Source organism: Sebastes fasciatus, chromosome 1 (genome assembly GCF_043250625.1).
Source record: "Sebastes fasciatus isolate fSebFas1 chromosome 1, fSebFas1.pri, whole genome shotgun sequence".
Taxonomy (NCBI): domain Eukaryota; kingdom Metazoa; phylum Chordata; class Actinopteri; order Perciformes; family Sebastidae; genus Sebastes; species Sebastes fasciatus.
The window spans coordinates 36,020,898-36,044,950 of NC_133795.1; the positions used below are offsets into that span (position 1 = coordinate 36,020,898).

The 24,053-nt window shown below is 42.2% G+C and overlaps 2 protein-coding genes and 1 long non-coding RNA gene across 8 annotated transcripts; 2 read left to right on the top strand and 1 right to left on the bottom strand.

Annotated features, from left to right (window-relative positions):
- Window positions 1-574: 574 nt before the first annotated feature.
- LOC141774214 (pyruvate dehydrogenase [acetyl-transferring]-phosphatase 1, mitochondrial-like) lies at window positions 575-9,658 on the bottom strand. Of its 5 annotated transcripts, none has more exons than XR_012595268.1 (7): window positions 9,469-9,658; window positions 7,940-8,215; window positions 6,971-7,411; window positions 6,715-6,815; window positions 5,741-6,309; window positions 4,314-4,646; window positions 575-1,534 (listed from the first exon to the last, which is right to left on the bottom strand). XR_012595268.1 is itself a non-coding variant. In XM_074646690.1 (7 exons), exons 3-7 carry the CDS (start codon window positions 8,103-8,105, stop codon window positions 4,372-4,374), a joined length of 1,395 nt encoding a protein of 464 aa, XP_074502791.1. In that variant the 5' UTR covers window positions 8,106-8,148; window positions 8,185-8,215; window positions 9,469-9,599; the 3' UTR covers window positions 4,312-4,371. The 5 variants fall into 5 exon arrangements, 4 of the variants coding, with proteins under 4 accessions (XP_074502791.1, XP_074502773.1, XP_074502761.1 ...); XM_074646690.1 differs by lacking the exon at window positions 575-1,534 and having other exon boundaries at window positions 4,312-4,646; window positions 8,097-8,148; window positions 8,185-8,215; window positions 9,469-9,599; XM_074646672.1 differs by lacking the exon at window positions 575-1,534 and having other exon boundaries at window positions 4,312-4,646; window positions 7,940-8,148; window positions 8,185-8,215; window positions 9,469-9,599.
- On the top strand, window positions 2,631-3,434 carry LOC141777582 (uncharacterized). Its single transcript, XR_012595928.1, has 3 exons — window positions 2,631-2,739; window positions 2,913-3,013; window positions 3,161-3,434. It is a non-coding gene; the product is annotated as an uncharacterized LOC141777582 (long non-coding RNA).
- A 5,479-nt stretch (window positions 9,659-15,137) lies between the features above and the next one.
- On the top strand, window positions 15,138-24,053 carry cnbpb (CCHC-type zinc finger, nucleic acid binding protein b). Of its 2 annotated transcripts, none has more exons than XM_074646733.1 (5): window positions 15,138-15,284; window positions 18,366-18,482; window positions 19,098-19,163; window positions 20,222-20,420; window positions 23,127-24,053. In XM_074646733.1, the coding sequence occupies exons 2-5, from the start codon at window positions 18,380-18,382 to the stop codon at window positions 23,242-23,244; spliced, it is 486 nt and encodes a 161-aa protein (XP_074502834.1). In that variant the 5' UTR covers window positions 15,138-15,284; window positions 18,366-18,379; the 3' UTR covers window positions 23,245-24,053. The 2 variants fall into 2 exon arrangements, with proteins under 2 accessions (XP_074502834.1, XP_074502843.1); XM_074646742.1 differs by having other exon boundaries at window positions 23,639-24,053.

The window sequence follows — 24,053 nt, forward strand, 5'->3', positions numbered from 1 at the left end:
GGTTTGGTTGCAGTTTGTAACCAACCGAGCCCCTCCGCTCACTCCTTCCTTTCCAAGACTGCGGTAACGTGAGCCAGCGAGTGCAAAACCGTGGTAACGCTGTTGACCTCTTTCAGAGGCCATCCTTACCATAATAACACTACTTTAGGAGCAGATTTTCAAATGACATTTACCTGACTTGATAAATTCTCAAACTGACCATAATAACGTTGTACTGCAAAATATGTACAACTAAATGATCTATGATAATGATGTGAAACTGATATCAGTAGGTGCATCCAAAGTCTCTTATTTGACATTTCCCTTTTCCTCGATCCTCGATTGAACTGGAAGTCGTTCTGGTGCGCCAACTTGAATATCATTTCAAAGCTTATTTCTGCACGGAGGAGGGATCTCTGAGGAGCCATGAGCGAGGATACACGAGAGCAGCCTTCACAGAAGTCTTTTACTGACCGACACGCCCCCTTGTTGGATATCAGTTACTGATTGGACGCTGCAGCTGATCGGACTGATCTGATACACGTCAACATCACTGGAGTTTCATACCGGAGTGAAGACGGACAACAGATTAAACTCAAGTGTTTCACTCCCAAGTTTTATTCTTTGTTTTCTGATTCACCATCTTGTTAAAAAACATGTTCATTTGTAGGTCTGAACAACAGACTGACCACAAACAACTTTCTTCATTTATTTTATTTTTTGCATGATCTGTTATTTACCCTTTACTTTTGAGGATACAATTAAAGTCAGAGAGAAGGAGAGTGTCAGCAACAAACACGTTTTACATCATTTATCCTCATTTCCATTCAGTCACGTGAGGCTGATAATTCCTGAGTGTCGGGTTTGATATGAGTTACATCATTTTAATTTTCCCTGAAACATTCAGCTTAATACATAATGTCCAGTTTTCAAAAGACACCATAATCATATTCTGGGTTATTAAATACGGTATTCACAATCAAAACTAATATAAAGGCATTGTGACGGTAGAGATGGTTCCTGGTCCTCTAAGCAGGACTCAGTCCACAGTAGAAATACAGACTGCAGCTGTTATTCATGTGCAGGTGTTTGTTAAACAGGTAACAGGCTACAGGGAGAAAACACTGCTGCTCTGCCACTGAGAATACTCTACCACTGTGTGTCTTTATTAGTATTAGATCAGTGAACATGTGTGCAGAGACCAACTCCATCAGAGGTCTCTACAGCTGTTAAAGCTGACTGACAGCTGATCCAGCTGTGATCAGATGTCTTGTTTCTCTAAAAAAACATTTAACTTGTTCGAGATGAACGGCGATTCGCCAGGAAAGTAGACGAGATCTGGCGTCAGCAGCAGGGGGAGGTGTCAAAAAGCTGCGGTCAAGTCGGACAGTTTCCAGCCGTTTCCAGCCGCCTTCAAAGAATTTACAGGAAGTCACAGGAATTGTTGAATCCTGTTAAATCCGACCTGTAGGCTACTTGTAGTCAAAGTCAAACTACAAAGAGAAGACAGGCGAACACGTAACAAAGTTCAGAGTAAAAGCACAAGTTGCGGCGCCTGGGTTCGCGGTTTCACTGCCGACGTCATCCATTTTCACCGCGGATACAGCCAATCGGAGCTCTGGATTCCATTTTCAGGCAACGAATCGTGTGGCTGATCTCCGCCACGTCATCCATTTTTGAATAGCCAATCACAGCCGTCCCAGCGGACGCGATGCGGAGGAGGGACTTTTAAACTATTCACCGCCTATTCAGCTACAGACAGGTAAATGTCATTATTAACATTATATTCAGCTACAGACAGGTAAATGCCATTATTAACATTATATTCAGCTACAGACAGGTAAATGTCATTATTAACATTATATTCAGTTAAAGACAGGTAAATGTCATTATTAACATTATATTCAGTTACAGACAGGTAAATGTCATTATTAACATTATATTCAGCTACAGACAGGTAAATGTCATTATTAACATTACGTAACATTGATATTGGGTTCTCTTAGACAATACGGATTAAACGTGTTTTAGCTTTCTGGCGTTTTTTAATGTGGGCTGATTAAGAGTCGCTGTGAAATCCATGAATGGGTTTGTAATGTTACTCTGTCTTAGCTAACCTGGCTTTAATTATGTTAAACCTGGTGAATTAGTTACCAATCACTTTATCATCTGTTCAGAGCTCTGATCATTATGCTGAGGCTACGTTACAGTTACAGTTACATAGAGGTAACGTTACTCCTACTGTATGAGCTCCTCAGCGTTGTTAAACTAAGACTACCACAGTCACTTCTTTTAGCTCAGACAGGTAACTGTAAGATAACTGTGGTGTTATATTAATGATTATATGATCATAAACGTTATGTTAATACTAAAGCTATATATACATATACAGTATGACTGCTACTGTTTAGCTTCTTAACGTTGTGAAACAGTTTACTATCACAATCACTGTTTTTAGCTCAGACAGGTAACTGTAAGATAACTGCTGTTATATTAATGTTCATGATTATATGATCATAAACGTTACATTAAATGTTCATACTAAAGTTATATAAACATGACTGTAGTTTGCAAGGTTTTTCAAGGTAAAAGAAACATAATTATCATATGTGTGAAATTGTTTCTACATATAAGTTTGATTTCAATGTCTGTTTAGACTTCTCCAGGCTGTCAGTCATCCTGCATCCTCTGCCCCAGAAGCTCAGCCTGCAGTTCAGTCTGAATCCTCACCTGGTGTCTCAGGTGGCAGAAATACAGTTGGTAAGTAATGTTTACATAAACCTCACAATAAAGCAATAGTAACAGTTGGGTCGAATCTATTTAACATACAACAGACAGCATACGGACATTAAGACATTATATGTTACATGTAGTGTAATTTCACAGCAGTTTATCCTGTTTATTTGCTTACTGATGATAAATTGTATGTTTAGGGGACGGGCATGGTGTGCCAGGTATGGATCGGGTTGACAGCCTTGCAGAGCACCTGGTAGAACTGAGGACACAGAGCTCCATGACTCTCAGCAACCAGCAGGTTAGTAATATCTGTAATTTGGAATACCATGCATAGTCCAAAAAGAATAAGACAATGTTGTTGTTTTCATTTCATTAATTACTCACATAAGCCTGTTGTGTGAATAAATATTCAGTCTCTGTTGTTCTTTTCATGTTTCTTTATAAGGGAAGCACAATTGTGGCCCTGTAGCAAAACCTGCTGGACGTTGACAGAGGGCCCAGCAATCTACAGTGGGCTGGTCACTGCCGGAGGCCCCGCTGGAGTCTGAGCTGAAGGAGTTTCTGGTGAATCTGTGTGCTGTAAATCATTCTGTCTGATGTTGCAGGGAATCAGACCCAATGACAAACATTAAGAATAGTATTATCTTCTTCAAATGATTTGTTCTTGTTGTTTCACGTGTTCCAGGCCCAAAGACAATAAAGTTAAAGCTTTAATATCATTACTGTCTCAATTCATGTGTATTCCTATGGTTATTTTTTTAATTAATTACACACAGCAAGTCCATCCCAATATTGCTCAACTATTCTCCAGTACATTATGATTTATTCTACTAACATTTTGACCTATCTTGCCTAACAGTTCATTAATCAGTCATAAGGAGGATGTATGCAATAATAATAATGCAAAACATCATCATGGATGATGATAATGTTTTGTATATTTGTTATCTGTAGTAATCTACCAGTTATATGACTGTGTAAGGAAACCTGAACGATTTTCAATATTAATGTGTTAGTTGCAGTGCACAAGTCTTGCATTAAAATTATATCTTGAGTCAATTCAAGTTTACACGAGCAACACAAACTATTTTTTACTGCATATTATAAACTTCGACCCTGCCAGAGACGAGATTCGAACTGCCTCTCAAGTGGACATGTACTGTTCCCCCCGAAAAGCACAAAAAATAATGTTTTTATTCTTTAACAAAAATACTATGGTGTATAAAGACTTCAAAACACCATGAGGGTGAAAATAAGAGCTACAGAGTTGTGTTTTCTTCTCTCTTTCTCTCTTTTTCTTTCTTTTCCTCTCTTTTCCTCCTCTTTTCCTCTCCCCCCTTTCTCCCCCTTTTTCCACCTTCTTCCCCCGCCCATCCAGACTATCGTTCCCCAGCTTTCGCGGAGTTGGTAGAGCGGGCGTCCATGTATTAAGGCTTGGTCCTGACCGCGGCGGCCCGGGTTCGAATCCGGCCTGTGGCCCTTTCCGCATCCACTCTCTCTCTCCCCCCTTTCAAGACTCTATCCACTGTCCTGTCAATAAAATGGAAAATGTCCCCAAAAAAATAACTTTAAAAAAAAAAAAAAAAAAAAAAAAGCACAAGTTGCTAATTTGTCACCTGCCTGTTTACCGGGTATGTAAACTGCAGGTGTCCTGATTTAAAGGTCGGGCTCGTTCAGGTGGATGACAGTGATGGTGATGTCATCGCGGTACCTCCTGGCCAACTGTGCTGGCAGGCTCAGCATCTTGGCCAGGCGGTTTGGTGCCACCGCTCCGTACCCATCATCCCCCAGGGCGTGGCGGAGCAGGTGGGTGGCCGCGTTCTGGTCCTCAAGCACTGACAGAACCCGCCCCTTCCTTTCCAGCAGGAGGCGGTGCAGGCCACCAAGCGTCATGCCTGCGCCGGGAATTATTGGTCTCTGCTGCTGTAGGCCTGTACAACAACAAATTGCTTCCACTGTTTACACTGACACTTCAACTGCTGTCATTATTTACACTTCAACTGCTTTCATCATTTACAACTCAACTGCTGTCATCATTTACACTTCAACTGCTGTTGTCATTTACACTTCAACTGCTCTCATCATTAACACTTCAACTGCTTTCAGTATTTACACTTCAACTGCTTTCATCATTTACACTTCAACTACTTTCATAATTAACACTTCAACTGCTTTCAGTATTTTCACTTCAACTGCTTTCATCATTTACACTTCAACTACTTTCATCTTTTACACTTCAACTGCTTTCATCATTAACACTTCATCTGATTTCATCATTTACACTTCAACTGCTATCATCATGTACACTTCAACTGCTTCAACAAACAAATTGGGATCAGTGACGCGCTCAGCTTGGTCGTAACCCCAAGTTTGTTTTGTCAAGTTTAGTGAAGCCTAATCTGCATAAACAGCTGTTTAATCACACAGAAATCCAGCTGTATATGTGTTTTGGACTTATTTACTGTATCAACATGGATTGATCAAGGCTCTCAGTCTGTCTGTGAGCTCGTCTGTTTCACTAGAGGCAGATTCCCCTCACTGGCTAAGGGGCTGGGGAAATAAAATCCATGAATACAAACACTGCTGATTTCTTCCCATGGAGACAACATGAAAACTATTTTGGTTCAGTAAATATCAGTCAGCCAGTCTGGTGAAAGCAGGTTAGCCAGTCACAGTCCACTCAGCTGCCCAGGAGCAGCTGCCGACAGGCGGCTGAAGTCGGTGTGGATCGGATGACAGAACACTTGCACGCCGCTCACGTCTCACTCACATTGCGCTTCCAATGGGGAGTCCAAGTAAGCAAAAAAGATTGTTCAACCACAGCCTTCAACTTGCTTCACTTCCATGTCTGGGTAGAATTTCCTCCTAACAAATACATCAGGATATGGTCCTGCTCTGCGATACTGCGATACTTCTTCAGGTGGTCTAAAGTCTCAGCGGTCAGGCCTCTGTATTATCCCACAAATTGGAACACAATCTAATAAAACTTTCTACTGCGATTTAGTGAGGATCTTAGTTCTCTTACCTGTCAGCTGTTCCCCCACCAACTGGATGACCGTCTGTCGGTGCATCAGTTCCCAGAGTCCGTCAGTCGCCAGGACCAGGAACTTGTCAGCAGGTCGGATGCGGTGTTGGGTGACCTCCGGCTGGGCACTCAGGTAGGGCGGGGTCAGGTAGTGTGGCGGCTGCGTCCGGACTGCCTCGCTGACCATAGACAGGACGTCCGGTCGCGTTTCGTAGACTCGACTCAGCATCTCTGCGCTCCATTTGAAGCGGACGTCACCGAACGCCCTGAAGGGCAGCAGCAGACCCAGCAGGCGTTCGTGGCGGACCACCGTCTTCCGCTCTGACAGCGGGTGTTCCCCCAGAATCCTTTGCAGCTCGTCTGGGTTCTGTGCGTTGTGGTCGTTGGTGAGGCTGACTGCTGACCAGCTCCCGTCTGGCTCCTTGACACCCAGAACGGCCCGGCTGTCGCCCAGGTTGGCCACGTGCAGGACGCCCTTGGAGATATGGGCGATGCAAGCCGTGCTGCCAGAGAGTGCCACCCGGAGGGGGGAGGACAGAGACCACGCCTCCCCAGGGACAGACAACCATCTGTGGACAGAGGATTAACCTAGTGACTAACGCTGGAAGCAATCAATGAAAACAGTGGATCCAGCAGCCAGGAAATTGAACACAGAATTGTCCGATATGAACATAATTCATCTGGGCTGAGATCTGTCGTCCTCTTCCACTACAGGAACCTAACACCTGTAACTTCAGGTGTATCCATCGTCTCTGCTTTTGTTTTCCTCTATTCTGCCCCCACTTTGAGGACGAGTTTCTTACAGGTTCAGGTTCTGTGAAGACCAGATTACAGGTCAGTAAGTTCCTGTAGTGGAAAAGGGCCGCACTTGTTTTGATTAACTCAAACTGTTGAGGACTCGTATTATCTGTCTTATCTGTCCCAGTGAAGGAGTTAAGAGCAGAACAGAAGGAGTGTGACTACAGGAAGAGGACCTGGGTGAAGACATGGACAGGTGGACCTGGGCTTCCACAGACAGGTCGTAGTCAAGGCGACAGAAAGCGTTGACCAGCGCTGATGTCACCCTGCCGCCATCCTGCAGCCAATCAGAGAGGAGACAGATAATGACATCACGACATGTGAAAGCTTTGTTCACTTCCTGTCAGAGGAACTGAAGGATCAATCTGTTAACATCAAACCGGTTTGAAAATGTTGACACCAGTCCACCCCTACCTCCTCCTCCTCCCCTACCTCCTCCTCCTTCTCCTCCCCCTCCTCCTCCTCCAACTCTTCATCTTCGTTGTCCAGCCTCTCCTGCCAGTAGTTTCGGAGGCTGTGGAAGGAGCTCGCTCCGCCGTCGAGGCAGCTGTGGTCTTGCGGGTGTTTGTGCCACTCCAGCAGGGGCGGTACGGCCCGTTCCTCCTCCACCGCCCGTTCGAGCTCCGCCAGCGTCCTTAATGGGAGCGTTGCCACGGCAATGTAGTACAAGAGCCTCTGGCTGACAGCATGAGCGCACGCCGAACCCGCGTGGCCGTCAAACACGCCAAACAGCACGCCGCCGCGGCCCGGTAGGCAGGTGGCGCTGCTCCGGCGGTCCTCGCTGGGATGGTTGGATGACAACATGTTGCTATGGAAACCCAGGACACCATGGGAGGCAGGGCCTCTGGGGAGGGTGTGGCTGTATTCGTTGGCCTGGTAAAAGAAGACAGACAGATCAGTCAACACGTTCTCATCCCAACTCGTCACATACCGCCGCTTTGTCGCACCCCGTGGCGTCACTTTAGGTTTAGGGAAAAAAAACACTGAGTTAGGTTTAGGAAAAAACAACATGGTTGGGCTTAAAACTTTTGTACAGTGAAAATGAAACCGACAGTTGTGAACAGGGTACACAATGAACAGATGATTGTAACGTAAAAGTGAAACTTAACACACAGGACACGAACAGCGGTCTCCTGGATGAACGCCTTGTGTTTGTTGGACCCATCAACCTCCCACCAAACTACATCACCACACTCCCGGCGCACATCTCTTAGTGTTTACCGTTGTTGCAGATGGCTTTATGAAGTAATTGATGGAAAGCCTGGTGCATCTCATATAGGTGCTAGAGGGTGCCTCGTACGGCGGTATCGAACGCCAACGGCCGTAACAAAGCAACGCGCTGGATCAGTAGTTTGACTGGTTGATTGATTGACACCTTGAAGTACAGATTCACTTTCTCACCTTTAACATGCGGTTGATCTGATCTGAGCTCATCTGCCCCGCCTCCTGCCCCATCCTGTACTTCCTGATCTCACTGCCTGCTCGGTAATGGAGTCTGGGGAGCTCAGGGGGAGGGGGAGGGGAGGAGAAGGAGTGACGGCACTGCCGGAGCTCAAACCTGCAACATCCACTGAAGCTTCCTGTTCTTCCCAGCATGGCCGCTCGTCAGAAGAACCAGCAGGAGAACCAGAAGAAGAACCAGCAGGAGAACCAGCAGGAGAACCAACGGAGTGAAACCTGGAGGAGAACCAACCGACAGTGAAACCATCCCAACAACTATTACAAAACTAGCTACATAGAGTTTATTTTGGGCTCAGTTTTAAAGCTAGAGTGAAGATACTGGTATCATATGAAACTAAAAAACCCAAGGAATCCATTGGTACCAACCATGTCATATCAACTCGTCATGAAGGAGGCTAAATAACGCTACAAAGTTACACTAAATTTTGGCGAGGAAAAACTGGCATGGCCATTTTCAAAGGGGTCCTCTGACCTCTGACCTTGAGATATGTGAATGTAAAGGGTGCCCACGACTCTCCCCTTTACAGACATGCCCACTTTATGATAATCACATGCAGTTTGGGGCAAAAACCATGCAGTTGTTTACACGCAGTACAAATGTGTTATTGGGAATGGCCGTCATGTACTTCTTTCATAATGTTCTGAATACTTATACACTTTTACAATTTATTATAGGTTCTCAGCTTTCAGATGATGTACACCACTTTTATGTGACATCTACTGTTGACCTGCTCTCTCCCCCTAAAGACCCCCTGGACTGCCCTAAAAAAGACAGAAACGGATCTATTGTGGGTCTCAGAGGGTTAAAATCCAGTGGCTTCAGAATGTATTCAGACCCCTTCACTTTCTGCACACTTTGTGTTGTAGATGTCATTTTAAATGGATAAAATTTTCATTTTTGCTCGTCAATCTACACTCAATAACCCACAATGACAAAGTGAAAACATGGTTTTAGAAAGTTTTGCAGATTTATTAAAAAATCAAATACTGGAATCTCTGAAAAAAAGGCAATTTTTGCTGATCAAGGCAAGAAGCCTCTCTGCAAACCGAACCTGGAGGAGAACCAGAGGGAGCGTAAGCAGGAGAACCAGCAGACTGTTTAGTTTAGCTCTGCTCTGAGCTGACGGACTCACCTCCACCTGCTGCTGATGATCTTACATCACAGTCACACAGCGGCTGTTCAACACTCACCTGGGAGTGTGTTTACCTGTCTGTTACCTGTAAATGCTGCATTTGATTTTCTTCAGTCTGTTCATTGATCTATTTTACCAAAACCTGCACCGTCTTCACTTGTCCCTGACTCCTTAAACTATTCTGCTTCTCTGGAACATTTACATCCACTTTTCAACGCCCGAGTGAAAGATATCGCACTGACAAAGAGAAATAAAGCTGATGGAAACAGATTTGTTATAATGTTTTGAATCCTCGTCGATGTTGCTGAACAGAAGATCAGTGAAGCTGAAACTCACTGTGTGTGTGTTGAGCGTCTGATTCCTGGTTAACTCTTCATCTTCATCCTCAGTTCAGTTGAAGGAGTCTGGTTCTTGTTTCCTGAAGCAGATCGGTTCTTTTCACAGAGGCCTTTTCATGCAGCTGCACAGGTGTGCTGTTGAAGGATGTTTGTACTTTCTGTCGGTCGTCGTCTTTGTTTCTGTGTGTGACCTTTGGCAGCTTTCATATCTCACCCAGTAATCAGTAACCCATAAACGTCCTGCTGCAGGCCGTGAAGCCTGTTTCTGGTCCACTTCAGCTCTAACGGGGCCTCAGTCCTCTTCCTGTTCACACTATAGTTGAAGAAGTTGAAGTTTTAATTTAATTTTTGCATTTTGTTTATTTTTTTAATGGTTTTATTTCAGCTACTTTAACAAATGTAGTAAATTTTAACTGTCACTGAAATGCTGTTAAAACACATTCAGACTATACACAGCCTATTTAAAAATAAACTCATTCTGCAGCTGCACCACCATCCTGCTCACTCAGAAATATTAACACACAATCTACAGTATCTAAGCTTCATACTGATTTTTAGTATATAAACTGAGATTACACATTATGTGTGTTCAAAATCTCAAGCCTGCAGTCAATCCTGTGAAACCAAGTAGAGGGAGCAGAGTCCCCTCAATCACCAGGGGAGGAGTCTAGAGAAGGGGAGGCTACATGAAGGCTGGGTGTGTTTGGTTCAGGTCACTTTTTGACTGAGACCATGCTGACACACCAGCAAATTGTTTGCACAAATCTGTTTGTTTGAGACCATGCTGCCAACCCAGTAAGTTGTTCACAGTGATTTTGATCATTTGTTTTAGACAACATATGGTTTATATTTTGAGTTACTTCAACATATTCTCTCTTAATTTAATGTGTATTCTTGATAGATCCTGGTACTGTTCTGGAGTGGTGTAATATAGGCCACTTACCTGTGAGCTAAAGTCCGATTGAGTAAGTAAGGCAATCTGTTAATTTTGAGAAGGAAGTGTTTGTATATTTTGTTAAATTGTATTAACTTATGTTTGTTATAATTAGGTTTCCGGATGGAGAATGTTAAAGTATTTCACCCTTAAGAAGCTGATGCATTAATAACATAAGATGACTATGTACCTCTTATTTTTTTATTACTAATTGTGGAAAGCATGGTAATATATTGATTTAATTTGTTTATTGTGCAAAAAAATCATCAACATCCATATCTTCATCCCTTATCCATCCTTCAACCTGCACCCATTATCCTCTCTGAATAAATGGTTAACTGGCTCTTGGATCCTGGTGTTTAATGTGCATCCCAGCTAGAAGTTCAATGGTCCAGCATTAATACTTTCAATCAAGGTAACAATGATCTAATTTAGGCCTAGATTATTAAGTCTTTTTTTCAATGTGTAAACATTTTAGTGGAACTGCTCTAATTGACAGCTGTCTCAGTCACAGTGTTATTAAATGAACGTCGCAAAAGGACAAGCAGAGGTTTTATTCTGAGCTGAGGGGGACTTGATGCTGTGATAGATTAGAATAAGAGGGCAAAAACTGCTGTTCAAAGAAATTACTGACTGTGCATAAAAGCTGTAACTTGATACAGTCCTGAGTAACAAACTAATATCTTTAAATTCTGACATGAACTTCTGCTAATTAATGAACTTAGATACAGACTTTAATATGGACTGAATGAATGTAGAAATAAAGCAGCGTGAGCTGCCATTGTTCCGTGTTTTTTTCGGAGCATTAGTCAGCTAGCTGACGACACAACCCTTTTTTTTAAGGAACGCCTCTCAGGTTTCTATTGCAATGAATGCCATACAGACATTTTCTAAGGCCTCTGGGCTCTGGTTGAACCTCGCTGAATGTGAATTGCTTGCCCTTAAACTGTGAAATATCCCATATCTGTAATATACCCATAAAAGGAACGGTCACATTTAGGTATTAAAATTGTTAAATTGTCAGAACAAAGATTCCAGATGTAACATAAACTTTGATCCAATAATGGATAAAACTGAGAAAAAGCTGAATCATTGGTTACAGAGGGACGTATCTATGAAAGGAAGAGTTTAACTAAGGTAAAGGGTATTTCACGTCTCACTTATGCAGCCATTTCACTTTATGCCAATAATGACACCTAAGACAATCGATAGCATGCTCTACAACTCCATCTGGAAAAATAGAACTCACTATGTTAGGAAATCTGTTACTATGAATACATATGAATCAGGAGGACTTAACTTGCTTGACTTCACCACCCTTAACAATACACTCAAAGTCAATTGGATTAAACAATTTCTAAATAACCCCACATCAATTTGGAACTTTATACCCCATTACTTATTCTCCAAATTAGGTGGCCTCAAATTTATTTTAGTCTGCAATTATAAGATTGATAAGATCCCCCTAAAACTGTCACATTTTCATCAACAGATGTTACTTGCTTGGTCCTTCATTTATAAGCACAGCTTCTCGCCTCTCAAACACTTTATTTGGAACAATAGAAATATATTATATAAGATAAGTCATTATTTTATGAGAAATTGTTCACAAATATTATTTTGGTGACAGTTGTTTAATGATAATGGGATTTTGCTGAGTTATACAGAATTTCTCACTAAATATAGTATATGTAACTCCAAAGGAGTACGCTGTTGTCATGGACACTGTTGTCATGGACGCTGTTGTCATGGACGCTGTCCCATCTGGAGTCATTATGTTATTAAAAGGTACAACTGAACAGGGATTTGTACCACAGATTCCTAATCCAGGGGACACTCCCATGGGCAGGATATGTTTCTTTTCTACTAAAAATAATAACAAAGGTATATGTCATTTATTTCAGAATGATATTGTTTGTGTGCCTTATGTTGTCAATTACTGGAACAACCTTGTGAAAGACCTCAGGTGGAAGAACATCTGGACTCTACCCTAAAGTATCTTTTGACAAACAAAATAAGAAGTATTCTTTAAAATCCTTCACAGGTATTATCCAGCAAGACATTATCTTGTTAAGTTTAAACAGGACATCAATGTAAACTATTCTATGATGTACTCCCAGAAACACTTCATCTATTCTGGCACTGTGACCATGGCAACAGGCTGTGGAAGGACTTGAGGAGATTCATTATTGATAATATTCACCCTGATTTTATTCTATGTCTGGAGAATGTTTTGTTTTGTTTCCAGAAAGGTAAAATCAAAGAGAATTATATTATTAATCTGATTATTCAAATTTCATATACATAAATCCAGATTTAGTAAATCTAAACCTTCATTTTTTATATTTGAACATGAAACCAAACAATACATTAGAGGTAGATATTTAACAGCCCGGTGGACTTAACTAAAATGTGAATTTATGGATGTAAATCTGAATGAAAGTTTTATAACATGTTTTTTGTTTGCTTTTTACAAATAACCTGCAGCGTTTACTTTTTTTTAAACAATATTTTTATTGAATTTACATAGACATATATACATAAATACACATACAGACAGACTAACAATATTAATAATTAAATTATACAATGAAATGTTTGGTCAGAATTTCAAAGAAATGTATCACTTATCCAACAAAGAAAACAAAGAAAATAAAAGATGAGATAAAAAAAACAAAAAACAATTTCGACAACAGCACTCAGCAGTTTCAATGTGACTGTGCCCTCTGACGTCCAAGAAACTCCAACAAAGGTTTCCAAATATTTTCAAATTCTGCTGCTTTTCCTCTGGTTATGTATGTAAGTCTCTCCAGTACAACACAAGATGCCATCTCCCTCACCCATACATGTATCGGAGGTAAATCCATTTTTCTCCAAGACAAAGCTATCATTCTCCTGGCCTGCAGGAGTCCAAAGTTAATTCAAATTAACTGTTTTGAGCTAACGATAAAGTTATCTGGATATATGCCTAATATCTTTGCTTGGTGAGACACCTTCACTCCATCTCAGATATATTCTGAACAATTGTTTCCCAGTATTTTTTAACTTCGGACAGTCCCATACACAGTGAAACAGAGTACCCCTTCCTTCTAAACATTTAGTACAACTGTCTGGGACGCCAGGGGACCATTGGTTCAGTTTGGCCGGGGTAATGTAAGTTCTCATTAACCATTTGTATTGTAATAGTTTCATTCTCGTATTGATTGATTGTTTTTGGGCCTTTAAATATGCAAGTTCCCAATCAGACTATTGTATGTCCTCTTGAATATCCAGTCTCCATGCCTCCAGCCTGTCAATCGTAGACTCCTTATCATATGACATCAAAGCTGCGTAAAATAAAGAAATCTGACTTCTCCAATTCAAATTCAGAAGTTTCAGGTTTTCAAGATGTGATAGCGGTGGTTCAGATATTATGAACTTATTTTTTGATAATATAAAATGCTTCAGCTGTAAATATTTATTAAAGTGTTTTTTAGGGATGTAATATGTCTGACACAGCTGATCAAATGTAAGAAGGTTACCATCCATATAAAGATCATCTATTTTCTGCAAACCATTTTCTGCCCAAATTCTGAAACCACCATCTGCCCTTCCTGTCTTAAAGTATACATTGCCCCATATGGGGGAGAAGCGAGAAATCGGCGGGGTATCCCCAATATGCTGATGTGCTTTATACCAAATGTCAATAGTATTTTTAACTGCAGCGTTTACTTAATGATATTCCTTTAAATGATCCTGCTTTAGATTATTAATTGCTAGCTGTTGAGTTGGTCCTGACGTTTTTAGGTCTATTATCCAACTCGGTCCAGTGTGATTTCAATTTTTCATTATTGATGTTGAATGTGAAAATACATGTATCTGGACAATTCGATATATTTTTTCCTTCCTTCATAAACTTATGATTTAAACATTGTTTTATTTGAGATGAACTTGATGGGTTATTTTTTGCTTGTGCAGTTATGGACCTACAACTGAGATATTTGCCATCTTACAGGGTCATACGGTGATATTTTCAGCATTCAGCATTACAGCATTGATTCTCTCCTCCGAAAACTAAAAAGCTATTAAGAAGGTAACTTTATGCACCTCCTTTAATATATGTTATCTAAATGTTCATTTCCCCTGGCTTTGTACTTGTATGATGTTCATCCTCTGGCATATGTTATTCTGTTATGTTGGTTTTCTTACAGAGGTGTAGCTCTCTGTGTAGCTGAACCTGTTTGATCAGTTTGTGAAATAAAGAAAAGAGAAAAACAACCCGAGCGTCACAGTGCACTAGCGCGTGTGTGATGCGTCTACGGCAACAATAGAGGGATAAAATACAATAAATACAACAGTAGAAGGAAAAGGCGAAGCTGGAGCGCTTTGAGTTCACACCGTTTCACAGGAGGTCTGAGTGCTTCTGGAGGGTTCACATAATATGCATGTATAAATACTGACTCATCACTCTGAGTCCGTTTGGAGGACTGAAAGGAATTAAGTGTTAAAACACTCAATATAGTTTCACCCATTCATTTCTAATGACTCATTTACTGAGAAAAAACACTTACAATTTAATGAAAATCGTACAAATGTATTGTGTGTTCAGATGTCCTGCTGTGTGGACCAAGTCATGCCACCTCATGACAGTCACATTTAATGAAGTACAGTTTCCAGAGAGAACTCATCAGGAGGGTTGATAATAATAATGTGTTTGACATTTCCCGCAGCACCTGAATGCAGCAAGACGCGTGTGTGTGAATTTCGTGTTTATGCGTGCGTGCGTGTGTGTGTGTGTGTGTGTGTGTGTGTGTGTGTGTGTGTGTGCGTGTCCGTGGTGCGCAGACCGCGTGTGGCGCAGAGGAGAGAAAACAAACAGTTTCGGGTGTTTGGTGTTTGAGGTGAGTTTGAGCTCCAGCCGACCAATCCCCTCGGTCCTCCCCGCAGCAGGCTCTCCACCTCCGGGCTGCGCTGCCGCGGCGTCCCGCTGACTCACCCGGAGAGGAGACTCCGAGGAGAGGACAGAGTCCCGCTGGTTACCCGCTGTGGAGCCTCTGCTAACCTGATAGTAGGCTAGCTGACAGGCCTGTTTATGGGCCGAGTCTCCACACACACAACGGGGGAACCCTCAGAGCTGAGCCGGAGGAGGGACCGCCCTATCGAGCGTGAAACGGAGCTCACCCCGGAGAGGAGCCTCTAGCTGCTAGCCGCTCAGAGCCGCCTGTTAGCGGCGTTAGGCCGGGGCAGCCCGGGGGGGCGGTGCTGCCTCTGAAGGCTGCTGGTAGTGAATCATACTAACTCCAGCAAACATTAAAGGTGCTCTATACAATAATCAGAGCATTGGTATAGCAGCAAACAACTAGTGTCCATGTAAAGATATAGAGGAGTAATGTCTACCTGAGCAGAGGATGAAGTCTCTCTCCCTCTGTGTCTAGTAATCTGAGTTTTACTGTGATTTGTTGACGTGCCTTTTAGTGCATGGTTTTGCATGTTGCCGTTGTTTGCACATTTAAAGGGACTGTTTGTAAGAATCAGAAATGCTTGTTAACAGCGACACCTGTGGCCGTTAAATCAACGAAAGTCAGCATTGGGTTTCGCGCTTGCTCGCTCTAAATAGACATGAACAAGCATCGCTCAAAACAGTGAGGCGACACACGTCAGCTAAAACCACAATATCACTCTATATTTCAGCTGCTTGGCAGTAATGTTAGCTGACCAGACGAAGGTCTCTCCATGAATCACTGCTGATCCTAGTGTTGGCTTTTCCTGCCTCCGCTGCGGAGCCCCGTCACTTCACAAGACACGGGAAACCTCTGTTGGCCTGGAGGAGCTGCAGCATTTATTTCTGCACAAACATCCACTGTACATTTACTAGATATTCTCAGAGCTACTAACTCTTTTGCAGTGTGTAGTGTGTGCGCATGCACGTGAGAGTGGAGTGAGCTGTGAATGAAGGCAAGCAGGCAGGCAGAGGAGCAGAGTACAGCAGAGACTCCGGCCCTGGAGACCAAAGCTACAGTCTCCCCCGTGTCCTCCGACCGCGGCCAACACTGTTTAACAGACGGGCTTCACTAGATATAACTTTGCGGTTTTGGTGCTTCCGTGTAGTTTGTGTTGGAGTCTTGTCTGAACAGCGTAGCCACACGCATTGGACACCAACCCGCAATGATTTATACGTGTAAGAAGTTACAAACAGTCCCTTTAAAGCTGCTAGCACTGTTAACTGTGAGCCACTGCAGCCGTCACCATGTTGATATCTGTGCGGAGGCAATAGAAATGCTCCCATTCTGGCATTTAGCACCTTTAACCAACAGTCACCTTAATACAAACAGAAAACACATGAACTCATCAGAGGTTATCACACTGCTGCTGTAAATAAAGGTTAACGGTGCTCAAGGTGAGATTGGGAGCATTTCTATTGCCTCCGCACGGCTCTGCTGACCGAGCTAACAGTGTTTACCTGAGGGGGAGTTGGTTGGTGGGCAATACACTCAACGCCATTAGTCAGGACGACGTTATCAGCTGACACCCCCGTATGAGAGCAGTGCAGAGTAGGGATGTCACGGTACCAGAAATCTAGTAGTCGATACCAATACCAGTGAATTTCCACAATTCTCGATACCAAATTCAATACCACAGTAAAAAAAAAAACAATAAATCCCCTGTACTGTAATTCAACACGCACTCTTTTATTAAAAACATTTGAACATTTAAAAAAACAGAGGCATGTAGCCTTTAAGTAATAAATAAAAATAATTGACCCATTTTGTTCATTTTGGCGTATCAGCGGCGTGTTATCAATCGATAGTCAGACGACGGACACTACATACTGACCGTGAACACATCTGGTCCGTCAGCTCAGAGGAGTAGGAGTAAGAGCAGAGGATTTGTTGTGGAAGCGAAAAGCAAACGCACTTATTTGGCAATATTTCACGTTTAATCCCAACGCTATAAGGGAACCATAACGTTAATGAAGTAATCGTCGCGAGGCAGATGGAGTCATCACAGCCAGTGTGCACGGAGCAGCGGCGCCAGGTAGACCCCCGCAGCAAAAGCTCTACCAGAGAGGCCAGACACAACGCCACCCGACAGTAAAGATCATAGTCAACGCTCTGCACATGTTGACCGTCATCTTTTCTTGTAAAATGTCCGGTGTAATCGGTGACACCGGTGTTGTCACAAGTTTATTAACTGGTGGGAAAATGTTCCTCACTGTCACATCCCTACCAACGACCATTACAGGCATCATACGGTACCTTCGGTACTGTAGAAAAAGAGTACCGTCACTTTTTTAGAATTTTGGCATCGACTTGGTACCAAAGTATCGGTTCTCGTGACATCCCTAGCGCAGAGCGGCGGCCGTAAGCGAGCCAGTGGGGCACGCTCACATGCACGAACATAAACTAAAAGGCATGCGTGGCCGGCCCGGCTATGTCAACAAAGCATGGAGAAGCTCAGATAACAACACACACACACAGAGCGAGGGAAACTTCATTCTCTACTCAGGTAGATATAACTCCTCTATATCTTTACATAGCTAACAGTTGATTACTGCTTTATTAATGCTCTGAATCCTGTTTAGAGAACCTTTAAAAGCTCAAGATATTATTTTATAAAGTGATCAACTGATCAACAGAAATGTTTGATTTATCATGAAACCCTCCTCTGCTGTCAGGTCCTCAGTGGATCAGAGAGTCTGTTGTGGACCCACAGAATATAATCCAGTTCAGTTTGTCTCTCAGCTGGTCGGTAAAAATAGACACAGCAGAAAACACCTGAGCACCTGAACTCATCAGATGTGTGTCATGTCCTCTAGACGTCTACACAGAGGACACGTTCAGAGTTTTCAAGTGAATATTTTAAACAGCATGTTCATGTAAAGAGTGAAGTGATCCACAGAAGACAGAGGAGACATTAACATTGTCTCTGCCTGTCTCTCTCTCCGTCTGTCTCTCTCTCTCTCTGTCTCTCTACCTCTCCAGCCGTTGCCGTGGTGATGAGCTGTAATGAGTGTTTCGGCTGTGGCCGCAGTGGTCACTGGGTGAAAAACTGTCCAAGCGCTGGGCGAGGACGAGCGAAAGGTCGTGGCAGAGGCAAAGGTGAGCTGCTATTATTTAGAATATATTATATTATATTACATTATATATTATAGACCTTTTCATTGCTATTCTGTTGCTAGGTTAACAGCTTTGGTCCAAGTTTACTTCCTGTCAGCTACTGCATTAACAACCATTGGAACAGGAAAATACAAAGGGGCCCTTTTAGAATGTTTATGTTGTCAAGTTTCTAAAGGTCTATGTTATATTATATTATATTACATCACATTATGTTATGTTATTATGATGGTGCAGATGTTCCACCAACAACAACAATAAGTATGGGCCCCTGAGAATAAAAGTCTTTTTAAATAGGTATAAGGTATTTTAGTTTAAGAAGTGAAGTATACAGTATGTACTTAGTTACTTTCTGCCTCTGAGCAGATGAATGAATGCATTTATTTTCAATCTGTTTGTGCTCAAACTGATTTCTGTGTTGAATCATTTGATTCAGTTCACGCCTTTGTTAATAAAATTTACAGACACACCTGTAAACAGTGTGTGTGTGTGTGTGTGTGTGTGTGTGTGTGTGTGTGTGTGTGTGTGTGTGTGTGTGTGTGTGTGTGTGTGTGTGTGTGTGTGTGTGTGTGTGTGTGTGTGTGTGTGTGTGTGTTTCAGATCTGTTCTGTTATCGATGTGGGGAACCCGGACATGTCGCCAGAGACTGTGAGAAGACTGAGGACGGTGAGGACACACATACGTACACACACTGTGTATAGTGTTAAACAGGACTAACACTTAACTAACCCATTACCCCTTTCACACCGAGGACTCATCCAGGGTTGAACCAGGGTTGATTGTGTGTATGAAAGGGTTAACCCGCGTTGATCAACTCGCCTTTGCGACCCAGGTCGAGAGGTGGGTCAGACCAGGGTCGATTTTGATGTGAATTGCACGGACCAGGGTCGCTAACAAAAGGGGCAAACCTATTCGCTTGCACGGTCCGTGACGCAACTATCGCTGGTGGCCGTAGCTCATAAACAAACAGTGGGATGGCAGCAGGAATGTTTTCGGATGAACGAGAACAACATAGATGTGTGGCGAGACTTTAAGGTGCGGGAGCTCCTGGCCTCACACCTGAGCTAATTGGTTGCATTGCTCCCGGGTGTGACCCAGGTCGTATCTGAATTGTCCTGACCAGGGTTCAACCCGGGTTGACTGGCTTGGTTTGAAAGGACAAGAGGAGGGTTGAACCAGGGTCAAATAACCCTGGTACAACCCTGGTCATTGGTGTGAAAGGGGTATATGACTAACATTTACTAGCACTTTAATAACCCATGATTAACACTGTACTAACCCCATGAACAACACTTTACAAACACATAACTAACATTTACTAGCACTTTAATAACAATTAACTAACACTGTACTAACCCATGACTAACACTGTACTAACCCATGATTAACCAATTACTAACCAATGACTACTACTTTACTAACCTGGGATGAACGTGTTAGTAGCTGCAGGTCAATGACATTTTGTGAATAACCCTGAACTGTCAGAAATAACCCTGCTGTAGTTCTGGGTTTAGTTAGTCCTGGTCTAAGGTTGTTGGACGACTCAGTCCTGGACTAAAGGAGGTTTGAGCCCAGGTCTGAATGTAGTCTGAAAATTCTTAGTAAATAATTTGTGATATGTATATATAGCTGTATGAAGTGATGTTAGAGGACCAGAGAGGAGGACGTAGAAACAAACTGAACCGTGTTGAAATTGGTGAACCAGACTGCTATCGTCCCTGCAGCCTGTTATAACTGCCAAAGAGCAGGTCACATCTCCAGAGACTGCAAGGAGCCGAAGAAGGAGCGAGAGCAGCTGTGCTACAACTGTGGGAAGTGCGGCCACATGGCCCGGGACTGCAACCACGCCAACGAGCAGAAGTGCTACTCCTGCGGCGGCTTTGGACACATTCAGAAATGCTGCGACAAGGTCAAATGCTATAGGTAAACCAACAGCTACAAGTAAATTGACGCTACATATAAACTAATACTACAGGTAAACTAATACTACAGGTAAACTAATGCTACAGGTCAACTAACGCTATAACTAAAACAGGTAAATAACACTACAGGTAAAGTAACGCTACAGGTAAACTAACGCTACAGGTCAAGTAACAGCTACAGGTCAAGTAACAGCTACAGGTAAACTAACGCTACAGGTCAAGTAACAGCTACAGGTAAACTAACGCTACAGGTCAAGTAACAGCTACAGGTCAAGTAACAGCTACAGGTAAACTAATGATACAGGTAAAGTAACGCTACAGGTAAAGTAACGCCACAGGTCAACTAACGCTACAAGTAAACTAACACTCCAGGTAAACTAACGCTACAGGTAAACTAACGCTATAGGTCAAGTAACAGCTACAGGTAAAGTAACGCTACAGGTAAACTAACGCTACAGGTAAACTAACGCTACAGGTAAACTAATGATACAGGTAAAGTAACGCTACAGGTAAAGTAACGCTACAGGTAAACTAATGATACAGGTAAAGTAACGCTACAGGTAAAGTAACGCTACAGGTAAACTAACGCTACAGGTAAACTAATGCTATAGGTCAAGTAACAGCTACAGGTAAAGTAACGCTACAGGTAAACTAACGCTACAGGTAAACTAACGCTACAGGTAAAGTAACGCTACAGGTAAACTAACGCTACAGGTAAAGTAACGCTACAGGTAAAGTAACGCTACAAGTAAACTAACACTCCAGGTAAACTAACGCTCCAGGTCAAGTAACAGCTATAGGTCAAGTAACAGCTACAGGTCAACTAACGCTACAGGTCAACTAACGCTACAGGTAAACTAACGCTACAGGTAAACTAACGCTCCAGGTAAACTAACAGCTACAGGTAAACTAACGCTACAGGTAAACTAACAGCTCCAGGTAAACCAACGCTTCAGGTAAACCAACGCTTCAGGTAAACCAACAGCTACAGGTAAACTAACGCTACAGGTAATGATGTACCATCTCTATATGACACATCAAGTAACCTGGGGCCATTCTTTTGATGATATCATACATACAGTTTCAACTGATTTACTCTCAGCGCAGCTGGTAGTGGGCTTACCTGCTTAAACTCCAGGGTTCTCACATGGGTTTTTGGGGGGACATTCTATTATAACTGTTATTTTGTATGACCTGCTTTCTGCTTTTCAGCTTTTGCGATAAACCACTAAACCAGGTCGAGCATGCATATTCAAAGTGACACTGGATCAAGGCAACAACCAGCAGTTTCCTTATCCTACAATTAAACGATCTAGTGTAGCGATACCGAAATCTCAACTAATGGTTTAATTCTCTATGCAGGAAAAACCCTGACTACAGGTAAACTAGTGTTACAGGTAAACTAACAGCTACAGGTAAACTAACAGCTACAGGTAAAGTAATGCTAAAGGTAGACTAACAGCTACAAGTATACTAACAGCTACAGGTAAGCTAATGCTATAGGTAAGCTAACAGCTACAGGTAAATTAACACTATAGGTAAACTAACAGCTACGGGTAAACTAACTGCTACTGGTAAACTAACAGCTACAGATGAACTAAGAGCTACAGGTAAAGTAATGCTACAAGAGAACTAAGAAGTAAAGGTAAACTAACAGCTACAGGTAAACTGGCAACTACAGGTAAACTGACAACTACAGGTAAACTAATGCTACAGGTAAACTAATACTACAGGTAAACTAACAACTACAGGTAAGCTAACAGCTACAGGTAAACTAACAGCTACAGATGAACTTAGAGCTATTGGTAAAGTAATGCTACAATTAAACTAAGAAGTAGAGGTAAACTAAAAGCTACAAGTAAACTAAGAACTACAGTTAAACTAATGCTACAGGTAAACTAAAAGAGACAGGTAAACTAAAAGGAACAGCTAAACTAATACTACAGGTAAGCTAATACTACAGGTAAACTAATACAGGTAAACTAAAAGCTACAGGTAAACTAACAGCTACAGGTAAACTAATGCTACAGGTTAACTAAAAGCTACAGGTAAACTAATGCTACAGGTAAACTAAAAGAGACAGGTAAACTAAAAGGAACAGATAAACTAATACTACAGGTAAGCTAATACTACAGGTAAACTAATACAGGTAAACTAAAAGCTACAGGTAAACTAATGCTACAGGTTAACTAAAAGCTACAGGTTAACTAAAAGCTACAGGTAAACTAAGAACTACAGGTAAACTAATGCTACAGGTTAACTAAAAGCTACAGGTAAACTAAGAACTATAGGTAAACTAATGCTACAGGTTAACTAAAAGCTACAGGTAAACTAAGAACTACAGGTAAACTAATGCTAGAGGTAAACTAATGCTACAGGTAAACTAAAAGCGACAGGTAAATAAAAGGAACAGCTAAACTAATACTACAGGTAAAGTAACAACTACAGGTAAGCTAATACTACAGGTAAAATAAAAGCTACAGGTAAACTAAAAGCTACAGGTAAACTAACAGTTAAAGGTGAACTAATACACCAGGTAATCTAATGCTACAGGTAAACTAATACTGCAGGTAAATTAACTGCAGTGGAGGTAAATAAAGCAGACAGGTACGGTTCAGTTTAGTTTTGAGGCTCTTCAGTATGTGTTGTACTTGCTGGTTTCCAAGTGAAACCAGTGTTACTGCAGCAGTGCATGTGTTTGCTTCAGGTGTGGGGAGATCGGCCATGTTGCGGTGCACTGCAGCAAGGCATCGGAGTTGAACTGCTATAACTGTGGAAAGTCGGGTCACCTGGCGAAGGAGTGCACCATCGAGGCCACCGCCTAACTGCCACCCCTCACCCTCTTTTATCTCTTCTTTCTTTTTCTTTATTAATTTCCTGTGGTCCTCCTCTTCTCATTGGGCCAGAGGCCTGTCAGTCAGCCTCACATCAGCCAGTCAGAGCAGACGGAGGAAGGAGAAGGGGCGGACACACACACAAAACATTTTTTTTGCATTTCTAAAAGAAAAAAATGAATTTGTGTTTTTAGTTTGGTAGCGGTGTCATGATGTACAAAGCTTTGTTTAAGAATCCTTTCTGCCCAGCCCAGCCGATTGGCTAAGAGAGTAGAGTGATTGGGAAAAAAAGTTAAGCCCCCGCTCCCCCTCTGTCCTAAAGTGGGAAGTTTCTTTCTTCCAACACGGTGATTAACTTTATTTTCTTTTTCTGGACAAAACCCAGTTTGTCTGAAAGAAACGTGATTGGCCCTGCCTCCATCAATCAGCCAATCACCTCGCAGGTCTGGCCACATCATTGCCACACGGGGGAATGAACGAGCCAATCAGAGCAGGTCACAGCAGACAACAAAAGGAACATTAATAATTCATAAATTAAAGGTGCGTTTTGTTGCTGTTTGGACCAGACGGAGCGACTCACCGATGGAGACGAAAACTAATATTTAAAAAAAAAAAAAAAAAAACATCAACAAGAATTTTAAGTCTGGAGAGAGAATGTTTTCACAAAAAAAATCCAAATGTTATTTTTGTATAATATATCACTCAGAGCTACTGTAAAAATGTCATTTGGTTGTACTGCAAACTGTAAGTTTAACCTGACAATAAAAACATGGAGGAAGAAGAAGAGTACGAAAACGAGA